Below are 18,639 nucleotides of genomic sequence, written 5' to 3' on the forward strand. Positions count from 1 at the left end.
CTGTAGTTTAAATAAATGGAGTTGTTTTGAGAATGTTATCATAATATACTTTTATTGTAGTTGTAAAACAACTTTTACAAACAGTTCGATGTGGTTTTGTGACACTGTGCAAGCAAGCCAGTATAACAACCCTGTTACAGCTGAGCGCTGATAACGGCGAAGAAGCGGCACAAAAGGGAATGCGTGAATTCAAATGCAGCAAGCGTCGCGTCGCTTTTCATTTGAGATTTTCTATGTGGAGCATAAAAAGAGAGAATTAGAAAACGTGCAACGTGTTAATGGAAAGTGAAGCAACAATCGATTGCATTAATTGCGTGAACTAATTCGATTTGATGGCCACTGTAAGTGTAATTAAACAAATGTGGCGAATGCAATGTAAACAAACGAGATCAACAGACTTTTGCAGGTTCAAAGTACCCCAAGCTTGTCGACTTCGACGAATACGAGGAGCAGAAGAAGGTAGAGGAAGATGATGGTGATGATGATGAAGAGGAGGAGGAGGAGGAAGATGAGGATTCGGGCTCGACCAGCTCTTTCAGTCTACAGGATTGCCTAAACGAGTTTCGAACGCGACGCATCAGACGCGTCTCGACGCACAGTCGTGATGCTGCGGGGGGCGGGGAGGAGCGACAGACGGCAGCTCGCGTCGTTGCTGCCGATGCACATCTAATCAACCAGAATCTATGCAACAAGGCGCAGGAGCGTCGTGGCAAGCCATGCAAGAACGGTTTCTGCTACTGCTTCACCAGCGACAGCGGCGACTGCGGCTCAACGGTGGCGCCACGTGAGTGGCACGTGCGGCAACACAAACGCAGCAGGCGTGCCGACGCTAATAAGGTAAGCGCCCCAGCCCCTTATTCTATATATAGTTCTAAGTGCGGCAGCAGTTTTTAGAGTACATTTCAAGTAGTTTCCTTTAAATCGAATTCATAATTATTTAAAATTATGTTAATATTGATTCAACATTAAACTGTATTGCTTAGTGCTTAGATAAGATGCTACCCAATTGTAGTTCTTAACACACATTTTAATTTGGTTTATGTATTTTCTGTATATTTTTATTAATTATGATTTATTTACTTAGAGGTAAATGATAATTCAAATTGTGTCCTAGAGTTCATAATTCTATAATTATATTAGAATATGTATAGGCTTCTTAAATTGTTCCTTATTATTATTATTTTATGTATCCTAATATATGACTAATCTAGAAATTTAAATTTTAATTTCTAAACGTTACAGAATCTTTACTTTTTACAGCTTCCCACTGCACAACAATCGAATCAGAACAATTTCAACCCTCATCCAAGCCAGCGAAATCCTCAAACTCAACTACGTCGTCAGTCCGAGAATAGAAAGCAGAATGCTGCAGGAGTTGCTGTGGCCAGTCACAAATCGGTGGATAGCAGACCATTAACCGCAGTCAGCAGTTTACACGCTGTGGGCGACGATGCGCCACTTATTCACATCATTCAAGAGCTGCGAGACAATTGTGTCATCTCGGAAGTGCGGGTCAACAAACAGAAACTGCCCAATTCAACCCAAATATCACCAGCATCGACAACAACCTCATCATCATCGGTAGCTACATCGAAGCACAAAAAAATGCCGAAACCCGAACGCATTGAGTACAAAGCAACAGCTCCCCCACTTTCGAACATTAGCGAGCAAGAGACCCCATTGGATGAGGATAAGGAGTGCGATGACTTCCTAACAGAAGCAACCAGCTTGGCGGGCGAGAGTTTCCATTCCTCGCGACGCAAATGCAGACGCAGTTCAAGTGGCGGAGGTCGATTGCTGCAGAAACGTCTTTCGAATGGCGGACAGGTGAATTTCAAGCCTCGCGATGTGGAGCAACCGCCGCCGAAGCCGCCACGTCGCAGCAACCAGAGTCTCGATGGTAAAATGTCATTATCATCGTTGACCTCTACAACGCCATCTGTGCGAGATGCCGAGCGAGTCTTGGATGAGTTTCTGCGCAAGCACGGTGTTCAGATACCTAGCTCTAAAGTGGACAAAGCAGCCAAGACGAAGAGCAATCGCAAATCGTATCCATTGGGTAAGTGAATTGTAGAACATTCGGTTTAGTTTGAATTCTAGAGCGTAAACTAATTAATAGGAAAATGGTGTTGGTAGAATTTTGTATGCTTTAGTTTAATTACTCGATTTTTGAGTTACTAAAACATTTGTTTGAGTAATAAAGTATTTTTAATTAAATTAAACTAAAACATTTGTTAGTCGAGTAAAGACTTGCAAAGTTAACTTATATAAATTTTGTATAACCTAATAAAACATTTTAATTTTAGTCAGTATTTAATTTAATTTAGAATATCGAATATTAATTAGTTTAAAAGAGGAATATGGAAATGATTTAACTAAAAAAGTATATAAAGTATATTAATTCCTTTGGCTTCAAATAATATTCAGTTTGTAATTAATTAAGTTATTGGTTTAATTATTCAAATAAATATAGTTTATATATGAATTTAACTATTTTCTTCTTAAGTTAATCTTTTTATTTTGTTGTTTTTGAGAATAAAGCATGCACAAACCGTATACCAGTAGCTCTTTTCTTATGATTTTCATGTGATCTTTCTCGATCTTGTAGCCGCAATGGAGAAACCCGTGCATCAGGCCAAATTAGCAACTTGTCCCTCGTTAAGCGACATTGAACGCGTTGTGGAATCGAAGCGTGGAGCTCACTATGCCAAGAACATTCACATGGCCAGCAACAACAGTAGCAGCAACAGGAACAAGAGCACAGTGTCCGACAAGCCCATGAAGGAGATTATGCTGGGCTGGACAGAGCCCAAAATCAATGATATGCTCAACTACGATGCCGCCAAGCAGACGCAATTCAAGACACACGCTCCAGAGCCGGCGCCACAGGTTGCCCACAACATTGGCTGGCAAGTTCCGCAACCCGTACCTGTGGTGCCAAAGATCTCCCTTGATACGGTGGATGGTGTCAGCGATAATCTGGAAAGCAATATGCAGCCCAAGCATACGCCGATTAAATATGCCAAACAGAGCAGCCAGAAATTCATTTGGGGCGAACAGTGGCGCAATCTTTCGCCATGGAATGGCAACAAGCAGCGTCCTAGCGGGCTGCGCAACAAATCGAAAAAGTTTCTCAACAACTCTAAGAACAAAATACTGCGCTTTGTGTCGCCCAAGAAATCGAATCAGCCTCCCAGATTGTGCACTGTTGGTGTGCAAACATCCACATCTCAATTGCAGCTGGATTTGCAATCTCAATCACCGCCTGGCAGTTATCATTCGCCAGTTCAGTCGACGCCATCGGCAACAATCACCACGCCATCCATGCAACAGCAGCAACCACAGTACAAAGACAGTTCAGAGCAGGCGTATTTTGATTTCCAGCGCAAAGTGAAGCCGCCTACGCCTCCCAAGAAAGTGCCTCGTGGCCAGCGCCGCAAGCTGAACTTTCAAGGCGAGAGCAACGCAGCACCAGCAACATATTATCGCTCGTATCAAAAGGACATTGATCAGGATGTGACCATCACCAAAATGGGATATTTGCTGAGCAGCATACGCGCCAAGCTGGAAGCGACTGATGAGAATGCAACACGCACATTTCAGGTAAGTTTACTAAGCACTTTAATTTACAAATACTTAAACGATGGCAAAGACCGCACCCAAGGAGTAATGATCAGAGCCGAGGTAGTAATTTGGTATATTGCCGGCGTTGGCGCAGGCGCCAATTTTGGGCAGCAAATAGACGCTGAGCACCTGGAGCTCATGCTTTGCTTGCGGCGCATCCGAGTGCATAATGTAGTCGACAGTGATCCAGGCGTCCTGAAACGTTGAGGCCGTGAAATCTCCCGGATCGAGTATTTTAAAGTTGAGCGCAGAGGGTTCGGTGCTTTGGGCTTGGGCCAAGTACATGGGTGAAGATTCTATTTCGGAATTGAAGTCACCAGTGAGAATAACGGGCGTGGTTTTGTCAGTAGTGGAGTTGATTGCAAAGTGACGCAGCTCGTTCAGTAACTTGGCGACCTGGGCACAACGCACATCGCTGCGTCTCGGATTGAACAGCAGATGCGTTGTGGCCACAATCACTTCCTTGGGTTCCTCTGATTGCTTCAGCCGGAACTTAGCCAATAGCGCCACATTGTCGCGATCCAGCAGCGGTACGCTCGCATCATACAGCTCCACTGCCCGTTGATGTAACAACTTGAATTTGTAAGAATCATAGATGATGGCACAACCGTCAGTGCGGTTGCCTGTCTTCTTCTTGTATACGTACTCTAGACGCTTGCCGCTGCTGGCTGTTAGCCGTTGCACCAGCAGCGGCAGATGATTGTGTTGCATCTCCTGGAGACACAGAATGTCCGCATCCAGTTTGATAATCTCACGCTGTAGTTTCTGCAGTCGGGAGTGCCATGTTAGCAGTTCTTGTGGTCGGTCCAGGTATAAATGCATGTGTTCCATTAACAAATCCTGCGCGAGAATATTGTATGAAATCAGTTTGAATGTGGTTGTAGCTCCACATGCTGCAGCTTGGTTTTCTGTTGTCGCCTTTAACTTGACAGCAGCAGGCATCGTCCATTTGCGATTGTAATCGTAGCGTGGTTCCATTTTGGGCGCTATTCGTCTTTGGCCTATGCTAAGGCCGCGTTGTGTGTTTTGTATGCGGGTTTTTAATGAACGGAGCAGGGATTTGGACATCGCTTTATGTCACCAAAATAAACACATCCACCAACAAGCGTCACTCTGTTGATAATACTGCTTAAAACTGCCTGCGCTGGCGAGTTAAGTGAAAATCAGCTGTTATTCTTGCATTTGCTTTGCGTTGTTATTCGCTGCGTTCTAAACGATAAACTTATGTGTTATATTTATCGATAGATTGACAGCAGACGTATCGCGTGTGTCGATAACGTAAAATGGTTTATATTGGCGCTGATTTTCAAAATTGCTCAAGTTATCGGGACCGTAATTACCATAAATTGAAATATTAAAAAAAAAATAATTTTCGAAGAAATTTTATAGATATTATTAAACGCTTTTTAAAATCGGATCCTATTAAACTTTCATTAAGAAAAGTTTTTTGGGATTTGCTTATCGAAAGTACTATATAATTTTAATATATTTGTTCTAGGAGAGTTCCCGATTTGCGCCCTTAGAGCAACGACAACGCACACATGGTGGATTCGACTGCGTCGATGGACCCATAACTAGAACAAAGCGGTCGGTGGTAAGCCGTCATCAGCCTCAAGTTCATGAAAGAGAACCCATTTACTCCGAGATAGAGGAGGACTGTATGCACATTAGCGGCAGCCCGCAGTTTGATGTTAGAAATGCTGCGCTGCTGAAGCAGACTGAGCTACCCACATCCTCATCGTCGGCAGCTGCCGACACATCAGCAGCTACACCTTTAAGTACACCTGGTCCAACACCAACCAAATCGTCATTAGCATCAGCCACGGGTACAGTTAGTGACATAACACCACGTCCAACGCCATTCCCAGAATCCCCAGTGCAGGATTTCAGTGCACTCTATGCCACAGTGCAAAAATCTAACAAGTCATCACCAAGATCTGTTGATGTCAAGGCTGCAGTGCAACCACGACCACTGGGACAATTTCTTCAGGAATCCCTGATGAATGGCAGCTTCTTCCAGTTTATGCCCTTGCCAGATGAGCCTGCCAGCGATACTTCCTACACAGTTTCCACCTTAAGATCACGGAATCTAGTCTCAGAGCAACCGACACTGCCGATGCATCATTCGTTGAATAACATTAACGAACAGCACTCGCCTCCAAAAAAGAATCGGAATCTCTCGAAATCGGAGCTATCGCTGCAACGCAGTGAGATTTTCTTGGAGAATCTTTGTCGCAGCGAGATAGTGCTGGACCATGATGACAACATGCGACTGGAGAAAGTGCCAAATGTAAGTATTATTCGCTCAAATTGAAAAATCTCTCATTAAATATTTGCAGACAAGTCTCAAGGCGCAAAGTGCTCCCGTTGTGGATGACGATACTGTCTCCTACGATATGCCCAACGAAGTGTATGATCATTATGTGATTGAGGACGCCAATAGCAGTGGACAGAGTCAATATGGATCGGTGCAGTTGGAACCGCCGCCACCCTCATCGGATAACCAGAGTACGCCAAAGAAGCAAAGTCAACACTTTACGACTAAGGTAGAGATTTTTGTTGATTCCTATTAGTTTTAACAAACACATTTGTTGTCAATTCACATCACATGTACATAAGTTAAACATGCTTCAAGACAGCATTACAAATATAAGCTTATCGGGTATTTGGCTATATACACAAAACTTTCTGCTTACTCTTTGCTTCAACTATAATTTCAATTTCAACTAGTTCGTAAATAGTTTCAATATGTAATCAGTTGACTTGCGCCATTTTTCAGCCCACGCGCATACTCAACATCGACATAAACGATGGTCCAACTGCGACGGTGCACAAACAAAACGTTGCCAGTGTCAGCTGTCCAACCACACCTCAGCAGCCAGACAACAGGAAGTCTCAAAATGTCATGCACGGTCACAGTCTTGTCGAGCTCACGCAGACTTTGCCCAGCGAGAGCAATCTGTTGTCCATGAGCACCTTGACACGCTATCGCCTGTTGAAGGATGCCGTGCGTCGTTCGTATCGCAAGGGCAAAGACTTTTTGCTAGCCGAGAAGCAGCGACTAACGCACAGTCTGAATATGTCACGTGATCAGACGAATCAAACTGAAGGCGATATCGATAGCAGCAACTATTATAGCGCCATCAATCTAGACTCGTTGCTCAACGAATCGTTGTCCACAAATGAGCAGCTGGCACAGGCTGTCAGCATTTGTCGTCAGTTGCCCGAGTTGGAGATTTCTTCGGAAATGGTGGAAGCGGAACGTCTGTTGCTCTTCACCACGCTGCGAAAACAGACAGCACAGCCAATCGTGACGTCTACAGCTAGAAGAGAATCGCAGTGCTTTCTTATCGATGCACTGCACTTGCCCATCAAGGCGGATGTTAATCAGGATGTGTTCTTCAACTACTACTACATCTGCACGGTGGAAAGCGAAGGTCGCATACGATCGACACAGTCGATAGAATGTCACAATGGGGCTGCCATCTTTCGTGATTGTGGTCTTGAGTTCTACATCGATGGCGCAGCTGAAGAGCTGGAGTTGCGTTGTCAAATCTTTATGCTGCGTCTGCGCAAGGTGTCCACGTTGTCTTTGGAGCCACCAAAGGCATTGCTAGTAAGAATACAGTTCATATTTTCACTTGCACTTTTCACTTATTTCGTAATTCACTCTCTTAGAAACGCGGCAGTGGAAGTCTTGGCTCCGCTTCCTCCAGCAGTTCATCGCAAAGTGAGCAGATTGTTTCACGCTTTCGCTTACACGCCTCGTTTACTCTGAAGGCAAGTGACTTGGTACCCTATGAGTTGGTGATGGCGGGCGAAACACAGGCCAGCGACAGGATTTGGCTGCGCACTTCTCGCACCTGGCAATTGCCACTGACATCACACACGAAATCCTCGAATCTAATGCCACAAATTGCGCTGAGTGGCCGGGTTGAGCTGCGCCTGCCCAAGTCACAGCACTCGGGTTACCTCAATGTGCAGGATACCAAACACAACTGGAATCGACGCTGGTGCACACTGAATGGACTGCGTCTCTCGGTTTGGCAGCACGAGCAGAATCTGTGCGATGAACCGCCTTTGCTGCAGTTGCAGCTTGAATTAAGTCTGCAGTCGGAGTTGGACGTGGCGCCTCGAGAGTTGTGTGCACGTGCGCGCAGTTTTCAGCTGCTGTGTTCCAACACCGAGGTGTTCTTTGCGGCAGACACACAGCCAGAGCTAGTTGAGTGGCTGCAGCAATTGAATGAGGCGCTGACTTTTGCCAGACGTTGGCTGAAGCAGGGTTAGAAGTTGATATATATTTTGCATATTATTTATTATAAGAATTTTATATATTTGTTTAATGAAAGGAGGGAATTAATGTGTTTTCTGTTTGCCTTAATTTCACACGTTGTCTAGTCCCTGTCTCTGGGTGCCTCCAGAATTCCGTTAAAAGTGAACTTTGCATTCCGGAATATGCCTTTTTTTTGGTGTGTGTAGTTTATACTACATGCACAACAACAACAACAGTTTATTACATAATTTACACGGATTATTATAATATATTGTAATAGTTTATAGATATACCATACATATATAGTTATACATATATATATAATCGAATGTGTTTTGTGCAGGTTACAATATTATACATAGTGTTAGATAGTAAATATTTATATATATATATAGAATATATGCATTATTTATGGATGCGCATTTGGTAAATACTCCCGAAGTGCCTAGTTAATGTATGTATTATACGTCTCTGTTTGCATTTTGATGGTTATATTATTAGTTTTAAGCTGCTTTGTAATTCCCATTATGCTCATTACAGTGCAAAAAACATAAATTTTGAGGTTATGTTTGTTGTGGTAATTGTTTGTTTAAGCCATTTACATACTTAAATATTGTACATTAATAATTTAACTACTATTGATCATCATTTAATCATAAAAATTTGATATATTCCTGTTTCACTATTGGTGTGTTTATGGTTTTGGTTCTCTATAAGAAGATGTACTTACTAAATGCCCCCTTCGTATTATGATGCAGAGAGCATATTTGCAATATGTATTCAGCTGGTATAGTTATTCATACTATTCACGATTTCAATTGGGATATGCTTGGCGTCGACTCACTCGCATATATGGAAGTGCCTTTGGAGTTGTGGATGTGCGCGTTTGTTCTCTGATATCGTCAAGACCTCAAGCCAGAACGTATTTCCAAACACGATTCGTCTGGTGATTGGTGCCCGTTTCCGTCACATACAGTGCCGAACCATTTACGCTGACCGCAATCGAGTGTGGATTCTTGAACTCGCCCCAATGCCCAATAATCGTCTCGGAACGGGGATCAATGGTGAAGCCACGCACTGGCAACATCGAAGTTGGTCCATTAACGGCAAACACAATATCGCCATAGCCACTGACACCAAACACACGTCCCAGATCAGGTTCCTGGATGGTGGCTGCCGGCTGTCCCTCGCCATGCGAAGACTTCAGACCAGCTCTACAAATAATTTTATGTTTTTAAAACGTATACTTAATATATAAACTTTCAAGCTCACTTGGGGCAAACTACGCGCATGTTTTCACGATCAGCAATGCAGAGCAAGTCCAAGTGTTCCAGCAGTGTAATTGCGTGTGGCACCTGCAACGAGAGGAATTCTGCAAGAGTCTACATTAGTAAGCCGTTTCATTATACACCACATTACGTATACGCACCGGGTGGCTGGGGAATGCTGCGCAACAGTTTGCCAGCGGCATTGAACTTGAGAATGCGACTGTTGCAGTAACCGTCAGCAATAAAGAACTGAAAAATGAAGGAGAGTAATTAAATTAAACTAAATTAATTAGTTATCTAACGCACCTCGCCCGTTGTGGCAACCGCAATGGACGTTGGCTTGCACAGATGCTTCAACGTGGCTCCAGGTCGGAAACGTTTGCCAATCACCAGCTGCGGCTTGCTCTCAAATGGTCTGAACTATGGTTGTCACAAAAGTAAATAACATAATGATATATTAAAACATATTTAGGACAAACCTTAAAGGCTTGATGCATGGCCACATCGGTGATCCAGTAATTGCCATGACCATCGATGGTCATGCCGTGTGGCATATAGAACATATCCGAACCCCAGCCGGACTTGATGGCACCCGTCTTGGGATCCAGCACATAAATGGTCTTCTCCTTAATGGGTCCATACTCGATGAGATAGTAGATGTTGCTCTCATTGAAGGTGCTGCAAGTGCCAAATAAAAAATGCGCAATCAATTTTGATATACACACACTCCACACACTGTTGCGAATGACGTAGGGGAAACACTTGTTACTGGACAGCAGCAGCTGTTGACCTACTTTACATCCCAATAGCGGTCAGCACGATGGAAAATCACTGGATTGCCCTCGGGATCCACAGAGACGGCTGTGACCTGGCCAAAGCTATGCTGATCGGTGGGCCAATTCTCGACGAGCACAGGCACTGGAACACTCGCAGCTGGTATTGGCACATTGTCGTAGCTGCGTTGATTCTGCAGCGCCAATTCATCGCCCGCCAAAGGCATCGGCTTGCTCTGCGCTCGCGAAAAATCCAATGAAAGTCAGTCAGAGGGGATAAAACACAAGCGATGTGTGTGAACTTACCTCCATGCGACGCTTGATGAGCTCCCTGACCTCGTCAAAGAAGCGCTCGTTGATGTTTAAGGCTGCATCTGGCAGGTGGTTGGCATCGACGGTGTGCAAAGCACACATGGAGAGCGCCATCAGAGCCACAACAAAAAGACGTCGCATTCTAAGCTGAGCTTTCAACTGTCGTGAATTTGTAACCTGCACTTTGCTGCACTTTTGGCTCAATTTGTTTTGTTGTAGTCGATTTTCTTGGCTGGCAGCCTTAACATCTGTTGGAGTTGTCTATATGTTGAGCTGGCAATAACTGAACTGGCTCTGGGCCAATGGTTAATACACGCACAGCACCTACGCTTTTCGCTTTCATTGCAAACGCATGCGCTTCGTACGCACAGTGGTTCAATGCTGTCGAAACAGGTGTGAATTGTATGTTCCTTTTAATTGTTGCATGTTAGATGTCACTGTGCACACGCACACCAACTCACAGTCTGCAGATTGAAAAGCTGTTTATCGATTTTCCATGACTCGCATACTGACTGCTAAAAGTCTAACAACAGTTGCACAGATTTTGATTTTTTTTATAATGAAAAGTTCGATTTTTTATTGGGCATACAAATCGAAAAACAAAAAAGAATCCAAGAGATATACGCACACAAATACAAAGCGTGTGAATATTTGTTATTTGTTTTGACTACATTTAGGGGGAGTCTCCACAATCGACATTATAAACTAGATCCAGCTAGATGTCTTTTATATTGTCATTTGAGGAGCCTCGGTTAACTGTTTGAATTGTGATTAAAAACCAATTAGCATTTGCGATAGTTTTTAGAACATTAGGTTGGAGGCCACTTGGGTAATGGTTGCATACTATCAGCAGGCAGTGTTTGGGTTACTGCTGCCTCTGCCGTTGGTATTGTTGTTGTTGCTGTTACTGCGATATGTTTGACGTCACACGCTCAGCGCTCGACGGGGCCCATCGCCAGTTGAGTCCAAATATATCCGGTATCCGTCATAGAGCAGTAGGCATTATAATATCGTCCCGGCGAGCTTCAAACACAACACAACACTCGATAAGCAGGATTTTCACATGTTGTCAGCTATCAGCTGGCTGGGTGTCGACTTACCGGCAATACGAGAACTGTGGACACTTGCAACGAAATAGATTTTGGAACTCCTCCTTGCAGACTTCATTCCACCAGCAAGTGCGCTATAAGGATCAAAGATTAGCAATAGCATTCGGCTAATAAAAAATGACCTTACCTCAGTCATATAACCGTGCACACTCTGGTCCGAGTAGCGCTTGGTCAGATGCCCATCAGCACCATTGGCATGCAGCGGCGTTGTCAACGCCATCAGCACGACGAGCACGAGCAGCCAGCAGCGTCCAACTCCAGTTCGGGGCAGGGACAAGTCTGTCACGGGCAGCGCCTAAAAGCGTGCAACACAAAACAATAAGAAATATATGCACAATACATTAAACATTTTTTTTGATTTTGTGGCACCTTTTGCATTGCGTTGCGTTTCGTAATTGCTGTTTTTGTTATGTTTTCGCAGCCAGTTTCGCGTATCACATGACGCTCTGCCACTGCCACAATCACAGCCGCTGCCGATGCCGATGCCACACGCACTCTCCCACACACAAACACAGAGACCGAGAGAGAGAGAGAGAGTTTCAGATGACGATGCCGAGACACGAATGCATGTCCTGTGACGAGTGCTTCCTTTTTTTGGGCTTTGGCTTTGGCCTACTGTTGGGCGTCGGCTGTCGGTCAAATTTCGTCGGTACACACAGTCTCCGATTTGCGTCACTGCACTATGGAGTAAAGACAGATCTTTGGAAATTTATTAGCCATTTTAGTTTACTAGTATTAAGTTATCTCGAATTTATTGCTAGTCTAACATACAATTTTCTTGAATGTAAAAGTAAGTTAGGTTTACAGATGATAATAAATAAATAACTTAACTAATGTATGAATTAATATTGAGTTAATATATAGTCCTCATAATCGACATACATTTAGTTTAGTTACTAAATGAAAGTTTTGTGCTTCATTTCATTTTTTCGATTCAAATTTTTATATAAGCTTGATGTCAATAGTATTGTTAATATATATTATATATATATCTATATATATTTGAGAGGGGTTAAAAAATTGAAAACAAAACATACAAATTACACAATCAAACTTTGTTTTTATTCCACATAATATCTAGTAATGCCTAAGTGCCAAAAAAATTTTACTATGCCCCATAGTGCTTATGTTTAGCTTTTGACCCATTTTTAAGCTTCAGCTGCATTATGAGTAAACAGGGTGTTTTTTAAGGCTGTTAATTCTTACAATACAATAACGTGTAAATACATTGTTCATCTTTTGACTACCAAACAACCCAGGAAAATATTAATAAAAATTTTAAAAAAATATACAAAATTTGATTGCAAGTTAATGGCTCCGATAAGTATGCTATGCTTATTTTCTAAGCTCCAATTCCAGCTTCTCATTTTTCCCAATAGTCGAATATATACAGCAAACAAGTTTAAGTTGACTTTTCGCAAATAAGAAAAAATTTAGAAACAATTAAGCAATGTATTCCTAAATAGTATAAATTGCTTGACAGTAGAAAATTCGAGATAATTTATAATCATGCCTTAACCTCGTCTACAATGCTCATGAATTTAAAGTCAATTTAAAATACTTTCTTTTTTTTATAATTTTAATAAAAAACCACATCTGTGGCATATTTTGCATTCGTACGTCACAGGGATTGTCTGAGCCAAAGAGACGCGCCATGACTCAGCAGGCGGATGCCTAAAATAGTTTGGAAACTCATTTATTAGCCAAAGTATTTTAATATGTGCCATCAAAAATTTCAACAGGTTGAAAACGAACATAAGACCGCCTACATATGAGCACAAAGTAAGGTGCTTCTTTCGAAAAGAAAAACAAAAAATCAAAACAACAAACATATAAATACATTTATATATATATATAAATGTGGTACTATAATTTCTGGCAAGTTCCAAGACTTTATTGCCTCCATACTCATAAAGTACACAGCAAAAACATCTACAAACATTTTTGGACAATAATGCAAACGCAATTCGCAAAGATTTGTGTCTGGCATATGATTTTGCACACCATTTGGTTTTGCACATATTCAAAAGATTCCAAAAGTATGTTTATGGTTATTTTGGATTAAATTTGCATGCAAGAGACGGACAAAATACTTTGGCTCTACACACTATTTTTGCAAATGGTCTGCAGATCATTTAGAATGTATAGAATTTTCCATGCATAGGCGTCATAGCGCGCGTCGGTGTCTTCCCCAAAAATAAACAAAATAACAAATAAGTAATAACGTTGCAAAATCAAGTATACGAAGAGTGAACACTCTTAGTCGATTTTTTTAAATTATTTCCTAAATAACAAAAATTATCTAATTTTAACATATCAGTCAAAATGTCATCAGTTTAAACTTTGTTAATATTCAAAATATATACAAAATAATCATTAACAACACTTAGTGTATTCTTTTTGTGTTTATATCATAGCGGGAAATAAGATTTATACATTCATATGCTAGCTATAGAAACATGTATAAGTTAAATACTGCTTGTGGGAGCCAACTCAAATGGATGACGATTGGCTAAAATTAGATGGCAAACACATTTTCATATTTTTAGCCCATCGAAGATGTAAACAGTGTGATTCTGGTATAAAATCGGCCAAATTTTCAGAAAGCTGCACAAAAACGTTTCAGCCGCGAATCGAGAAAGACGTGAAAAATCAAAGAGTTTAATTCTGTGTGTGTGATCAATCCGTGATTAAATAGCAAAGGTACGAAATCCTTGGCAGCAAATAAATTCATATATATATTGATCATTGTGCTCTTTGAAATGATCGAACAATCAACTAACTGATGTGATGTGCATTAATTGCCATTAGCTTTGTTTCTTTCGTTCTTTCGCATCGTAGATGTCCGTTGTTCCTCTTATGTTCCGTGACTGGTGGGATGAGCTCGACTTTCCAATGCGCACCTCGCGCCTCTTGGATCAGCACTTTGGACAGGGTCTGAAGCGTGACGATCTCTTGTCGTCCGTCTGGAACTCTCGCCCCACAGTTCTGCGCTCTGGTTATCTGCGTCCATGGCAGCGATCGGCCAACAGCCTGCAGAAGCAGGAGTCTGGCTCCACGCTGAACATTGATAGCGAGAAATTCGAGGTTATTCTGGATGTGCAGCAGTTCTCCCCCAACGAGATTACCGTCAAGGTTGCGGACAGATTTGTCATTGTCGAGGGCAAGCATGAGGAGAAGCAGGACGAGCATGGCTTTGTCTCCCGTCAATTCTCCAGACGTTACCAGCTTCCCAGTGCGTAACGAGATATTTTCTCGTCTTCGAAAATCCTTTGCTAACAATTCTGTTTGCTTTTCTTGATCAGGTGATGTCAATCCAGATTCAGTCACCTCATCGCTGTCCTCCGATGGTCTGTTGACCATCACAGCTCCCATGAAGAAACTGCCTCCGCCTCCAACTGAGCGCCTGGTGCAGATCACACAGACTGGCCCCTCTTCCAAGGAGGATAATGCCAAGAAGGTGGAAACCACAACTCCCTAAATGCCACAGAGATCTAGCTTTCTTAAAAGCCTCTCGATAAAACTGAATTTTTTATACCGATTTGAGAACTAGTTAGTATTGTATCATATAATCTATAATATTATATTTGAATTTTTTACATAATATACGAATATACAAATTTATATTGTTATTCATTCAATCTTTTTGATTATTTGTTTACACATTTAAATGAACACCTGAGAATTTATTGAGAATGAATAATTTTAATAACTATCAAGGGATATATGTAAAAGACATTATAAAGTAATATTGAAAATCTTATTGAGATTAGTCCAATAATTGAGATTAGTCCAATAATTGAGATTAATCCAATAACAAAAGTTGTTCGAGTGTGACTTGATTTGCCTCCAGTCTTTCCACTATAAAATGATCAGCTTTTTCGATTTGTTCAGGTTTCAGTTCTTCTTTATGCCCACCAACTTTTCCGCTGCGTGTGAAACTGGAAAGTCAACAAGTCAGATACTTATCTGCACCAAACTTGATTTCCCCGTCCATTTGATAGAAAAAACTTACTTGTGGACTTCTTTGCCTTTGTTCGGATGATGTGTTTGAGCATACTCCCAGTGATGATTCGTTGTCGGATTCTCTATGTGAAAATTGTTGTACAAGTGATAAAAACAACTATAACTCTCTTACTTACTTTTCATTTTCTCAAATGATAAATGCTTTAGCAAACGTTCCATTTGTTGCTCTGTCACAGTCTTGTTCAGAAACTTGCATAAATCGTCGATTACTTTCCTCAGATCTTGCTTCATTCGATTGAAACTTGTGTAGTAAACCCAAGGTTCATTGCGTATCTGATAAAACTCATAGGCATGAAGAACTGGATCTCTTCTAGCGGCTTCCTTCTCTAATAATTCGTCCATGTATTGCTCTAATGTTGTACCATATCCAAAACCAATAGTAACACCGTGATAATAGCCAGATATCCAAGCATCTTTTGGATCTCGAAACACGTAGATTACTTTTGCTTTATTTTGCCAAAGTTGAGCGGGCAACAAGCCCAGTGAAAGATGCGATTTTATAATACGGGGGGATTCCAGCTCCTGTACAGGCTTTAGAGCTCTTTCAACATCGCGGTGCATCATATAATCAAATCTATCATTATATATTATTTGTCATTATTTGTATATATAAGAATTGTTACATAAATATTATTTACATACTCTAAATATGGCGATCGTAATTCCAGATCTTTAGTGAGTGCTGCCTCGAAATTACAATCATTCATCAGAAGCCAAACAAGTTCCTGCATCCAAGTGGTGCCACTTTTAGGATTGGTGACAATCCAAACATCATCTTCGAATACCTCCATATCGTGAATCGCATCGGGCACAGATTTAGCTGGACTTAAAAAATATAATTTGCGCTGAGTCCAGTCTTTATCTATTAAATTAACTGGATAGCTTTTCGGTGTGAACTGATCGAAATTCATGTCTGAAGTCAACTGAAGTGTCTTAGTAAAATACGACTGTAAGCGAATGCGATAACAAAGAGGGCGCTCATACATATAATATAATATAAACGCTTTATTCGAGAACTAACGAACTTTACATTAATCCAACTACTAGATACTCTACTCCTTATAAAACTTTAAAGATGCATTATGAAGTTATTAATCGATATTATCAAATTAGAAGAAAACAAAACAATTAATGTTTATCAATAAAAAAATAAAAATTTTTTTTATGCACATGATTTATACAGTGTTTGTTTTATTTATGTAGGGAGTAATTCTTTTTGTTGGGAGTAAACAAGGAACATGTTTCAGTTACATTTAATTCGTGAGCTACTTTAGCTTTACACAAATACTCTAACGATTCGCTCTCTCTTTTATGCAGGCGCTCTCAACGCTTATCTCCAAGCTCTCAAATGCTCTCAGTGTTTTGATTTTCCTAAATCGTTGGAAGTTTGAATTTACAAAAAGGTAGTAACAAAACTTTTAGTTTTCGTCTATTCAAATTATTTTTTATTGTTTTTTTTTAATGATATATAAAATTACTCTAAAGCGGCCTTACACGAACAGAGCGAAAATAGTTAAACTTTAAGTCAACTTTTTGTGTTTGGCGTTTTTTTTTTTCTCAATGTAAATATAATAAATGTCGCATTCCTTATCTTGGTAATGACATTAAGTGCATTTACATAAATGACTTCCTTACTGATAGAACCATTATCGCATAGCCTATATAGAAAGAACTGTAAGGCTATAACTTGTCCACAAGATCGTTTACAAAATGTATTACCACTTTATTTTTTATGGACTTTGAAAATTTCCACTCTACCTAACCTTTTGCGTATTTCCTTGAAATATATATGTTAAATATAAGCATAAGTCAATATAATTTAAAACGCACTTTTATTCAGAAATTTAATTGAGTTCCCAAATTTAATGACTTTAATGATAAATTAGTCTATTAACAAAAGTTGTTCGAGTGTGACTTGATTTGCCTGTAGTCTTTCTGTTATGAAGTGATCAGCTTTTTCGACTTGTTCTGGTTTCAGCTCATCCTTGTGCCCACCAATTTTTCCGCTGCGTGTGAAACTGCAAGGTCAGAGAGGAATACCATATTTGATTTTCCTTCTTTAATAAACAACTTACTTGTGCACTTCTTTGCCCCTGTTCTGGTGATGTGTTTGAGCATACTCCCAGTGATGATTCGTTGTCGGATTCTCTATGTAAAAATTGTTGTAAAAGTGATAAAAACAACTAAAACTCTCTTACTTACTTTTCATTTCCTCGAATGATAAATGCTTTAGCAAACGTTCCATTTGTTGCTCTGTCACAGTCTTGTTCAGAAACTTGCATAAATCTTCGATTACTTTCCTTAGATCTAGCTTCATTCGATTGAAACTTGTGTAGTAAACCCAAGGTTCATTGCGTAGTTGATAAAATTCAATAGCATGAAGAACAGGATCTCTTTTAGCGGCTTCCGACTTTAGTAAGTCGTTCATGTACTGCTCCAATGTTGTACCATATCGAAAGCCAATTGTAACACCGTGATAATACCCAGATATCCAAGCATCTTTAGGATCTCGAAAGACGTAGATTAATTTGGCTTTCTTTTCCCAAAGTTGAGCGGGTAACAAAGCCAGCTGAAGGTGAGATTTTATAACTCGAGGAGATGACAGATTCTGAACTGGCTTTAATGCTCTGTCAACATCACGGTGTATCAAATAATCGAATCTGTCATATGGGATTTAATATGAATAAGAATTGCTTCATAAAAATATTTTACATACTCCAGAAATGGGGAACGTAATTCCAGATCTTTGGATAGTGCTGCCTCGAAATTACAATCATTCATCAGCAGCCAAACAAGTTCTTGCATCCAAGTGGTGCCGCATTTTGGATTGGTTACAATCCATACATCATCATTTAATATCTTCATATCGTGAACCACATCTGGCATGGACTTTGCAGGACTACTAAAATATAATTTCCGCTGAGTCCAGTCTTTATCTATTAAATTAACTGGATAGCTCTTCGGTGTGACCTGCTCGTACTGCATTTTTAAAGTTGACTGATGTTTCGCAGAAAAATAAGACGATTTCCTCTTCGACTGCTAACGACTGAGACCACAAACAAAGAGAAAGCTCATATCAACGCTTGATTCGAGAATGCTTGAACGTTGGATCAATCCAACTTCTAGATACTCTTCCCATATGGAGGAATGCTTAAATAATACATTGTGCTGATATCAACAGAATAAGAAGCATTCTCTATTGTTAATTTTTATTGTATGACACTACCCTATGTCTTTATAAAAATTGTAGATAA

General features: G+C 40.7%; 6 protein-coding genes across 8 annotated transcripts; 2 read left to right on the forward strand and 4 right to left on the reverse strand.

Annotated features, from left to right (window-relative positions):
- Positions 1-43: 43 nt before the first annotated feature.
- On the forward strand, positions 44-8,166 carry LOC132794499 (uncharacterized). 2 transcript variants are annotated; one of them, XM_060804985.1, is made up of 8 exons: positions 44-341; positions 397-837; positions 1,243-2,059; positions 2,609-3,603; positions 5,123-5,914; positions 5,964-6,170; positions 6,404-7,240; positions 7,303-8,166. In XM_060804985.1, exons 1-8 carry the CDS (start codon positions 333-335, stop codon positions 7,909-7,911), a joined length of 4,707 nt encoding a protein of 1,568 aa, XP_060660968.1. In that variant the 5' UTR covers positions 44-332; the 3' UTR covers positions 7,912-8,166. The 2 variants fall into 2 exon arrangements, with proteins under 2 accessions (XP_060660968.1, XP_060660969.1); XM_060804986.1 differs by having other exon boundaries at positions 45-341; positions 1,261-2,059; positions 7,303-8,165.
- LOC132794501 (protein angel) lies at positions 3,598-4,827 on the reverse strand. The gene has a single exon (XM_060804988.1). The coding sequence runs from the start codon at positions 4,690-4,692 to the stop codon at positions 3,637-3,639; it is 1,056 nt and encodes a 351-aa protein (XP_060660971.1). The 5' UTR covers positions 4,693-4,827; the 3' UTR covers positions 3,598-3,636.
- A 66-nt stretch (positions 8,167-8,232) lies between the features above and the next one.
- On the reverse strand, positions 8,233-10,556 carry LOC132794500 (peptidyl-alpha-hydroxyglycine alpha-amidating lyase 2). Its single transcript, XM_060804987.1, has 7 exons — positions 10,245-10,556; positions 9,960-10,174; positions 9,645-9,843; positions 9,472-9,585; positions 9,327-9,414; positions 9,170-9,269; positions 8,233-9,111 (listed from the first exon to the last, which is right to left on the reverse strand). Exons 1-7 carry the CDS (start codon positions 10,389-10,391, stop codon positions 8,808-8,810), a joined length of 1,167 nt encoding a protein of 388 aa, XP_060660970.1. The 5' UTR covers positions 10,392-10,556; the 3' UTR covers positions 8,233-8,807.
- Positions 10,557-10,822: 266 nt separating this feature from the next.
- On the reverse strand, positions 10,823-16,396 carry LOC132788162 (uncharacterized). The gene is made up of 9 exons (XM_060795492.1): positions 16,028-16,396; positions 15,502-15,959; positions 15,375-15,447; positions 15,174-15,300; positions 14,263-14,836; positions 11,729-11,958; positions 11,487-11,654; positions 11,351-11,433; positions 10,823-11,273 (listed from the first exon to the last, which is right to left on the reverse strand). Exons 1-9 carry the CDS (start codon positions 16,369-16,371, stop codon positions 11,183-11,185), a joined length of 2,148 nt encoding a protein of 715 aa, XP_060651475.1. The 5' UTR covers positions 16,372-16,396; the 3' UTR covers positions 10,823-11,182.
- On the forward strand, positions 13,961-14,983 carry LOC132791148 (protein lethal(2)essential for life). 2 transcript variants are annotated; one of them, XM_060799961.1, is made up of 3 exons: positions 13,961-14,062; positions 14,201-14,594; positions 14,665-14,983. In XM_060799961.1, exons 2-3 carry the CDS (start codon positions 14,201-14,203, stop codon positions 14,838-14,840), a joined length of 570 nt encoding a protein of 189 aa, XP_060655944.1. In that variant the 5' UTR covers positions 13,961-14,062; the 3' UTR covers positions 14,841-14,983. The 2 variants fall into 2 exon arrangements, with proteins under 2 accessions (XP_060655944.1, XP_060655945.1); XM_060799962.1 differs by having other exon boundaries at positions 13,974-14,062; positions 14,171-14,594.
- An 804-nt stretch (positions 16,397-17,200) lies between the features above and the next one.
- On the reverse strand, positions 17,201-18,422 carry LOC132789840 (sulfotransferase 1E1-like). Its single transcript, XM_060798131.1, has 4 exons — positions 18,102-18,422; positions 17,588-18,045; positions 17,461-17,533; positions 17,201-17,403 (listed from the first exon to the last, which is right to left on the reverse strand). Exons 1-4 carry the CDS (start codon positions 18,368-18,370, stop codon positions 17,268-17,270), a joined length of 936 nt encoding a protein of 311 aa, XP_060654114.1. The 5' UTR covers positions 18,371-18,422; the 3' UTR covers positions 17,201-17,267.
- Positions 18,423-18,639: the final 217 nt, after the last annotated feature.

Source organism: Drosophila nasuta, chromosome 3, assembly GCF_023558535.2.
Source record: "Drosophila nasuta strain 15112-1781.00 chromosome 3, ASM2355853v1, whole genome shotgun sequence".
Taxonomy (NCBI): Eukaryota; Metazoa; Arthropoda; class Insecta; order Diptera; family Drosophilidae; genus Drosophila; species Drosophila nasuta.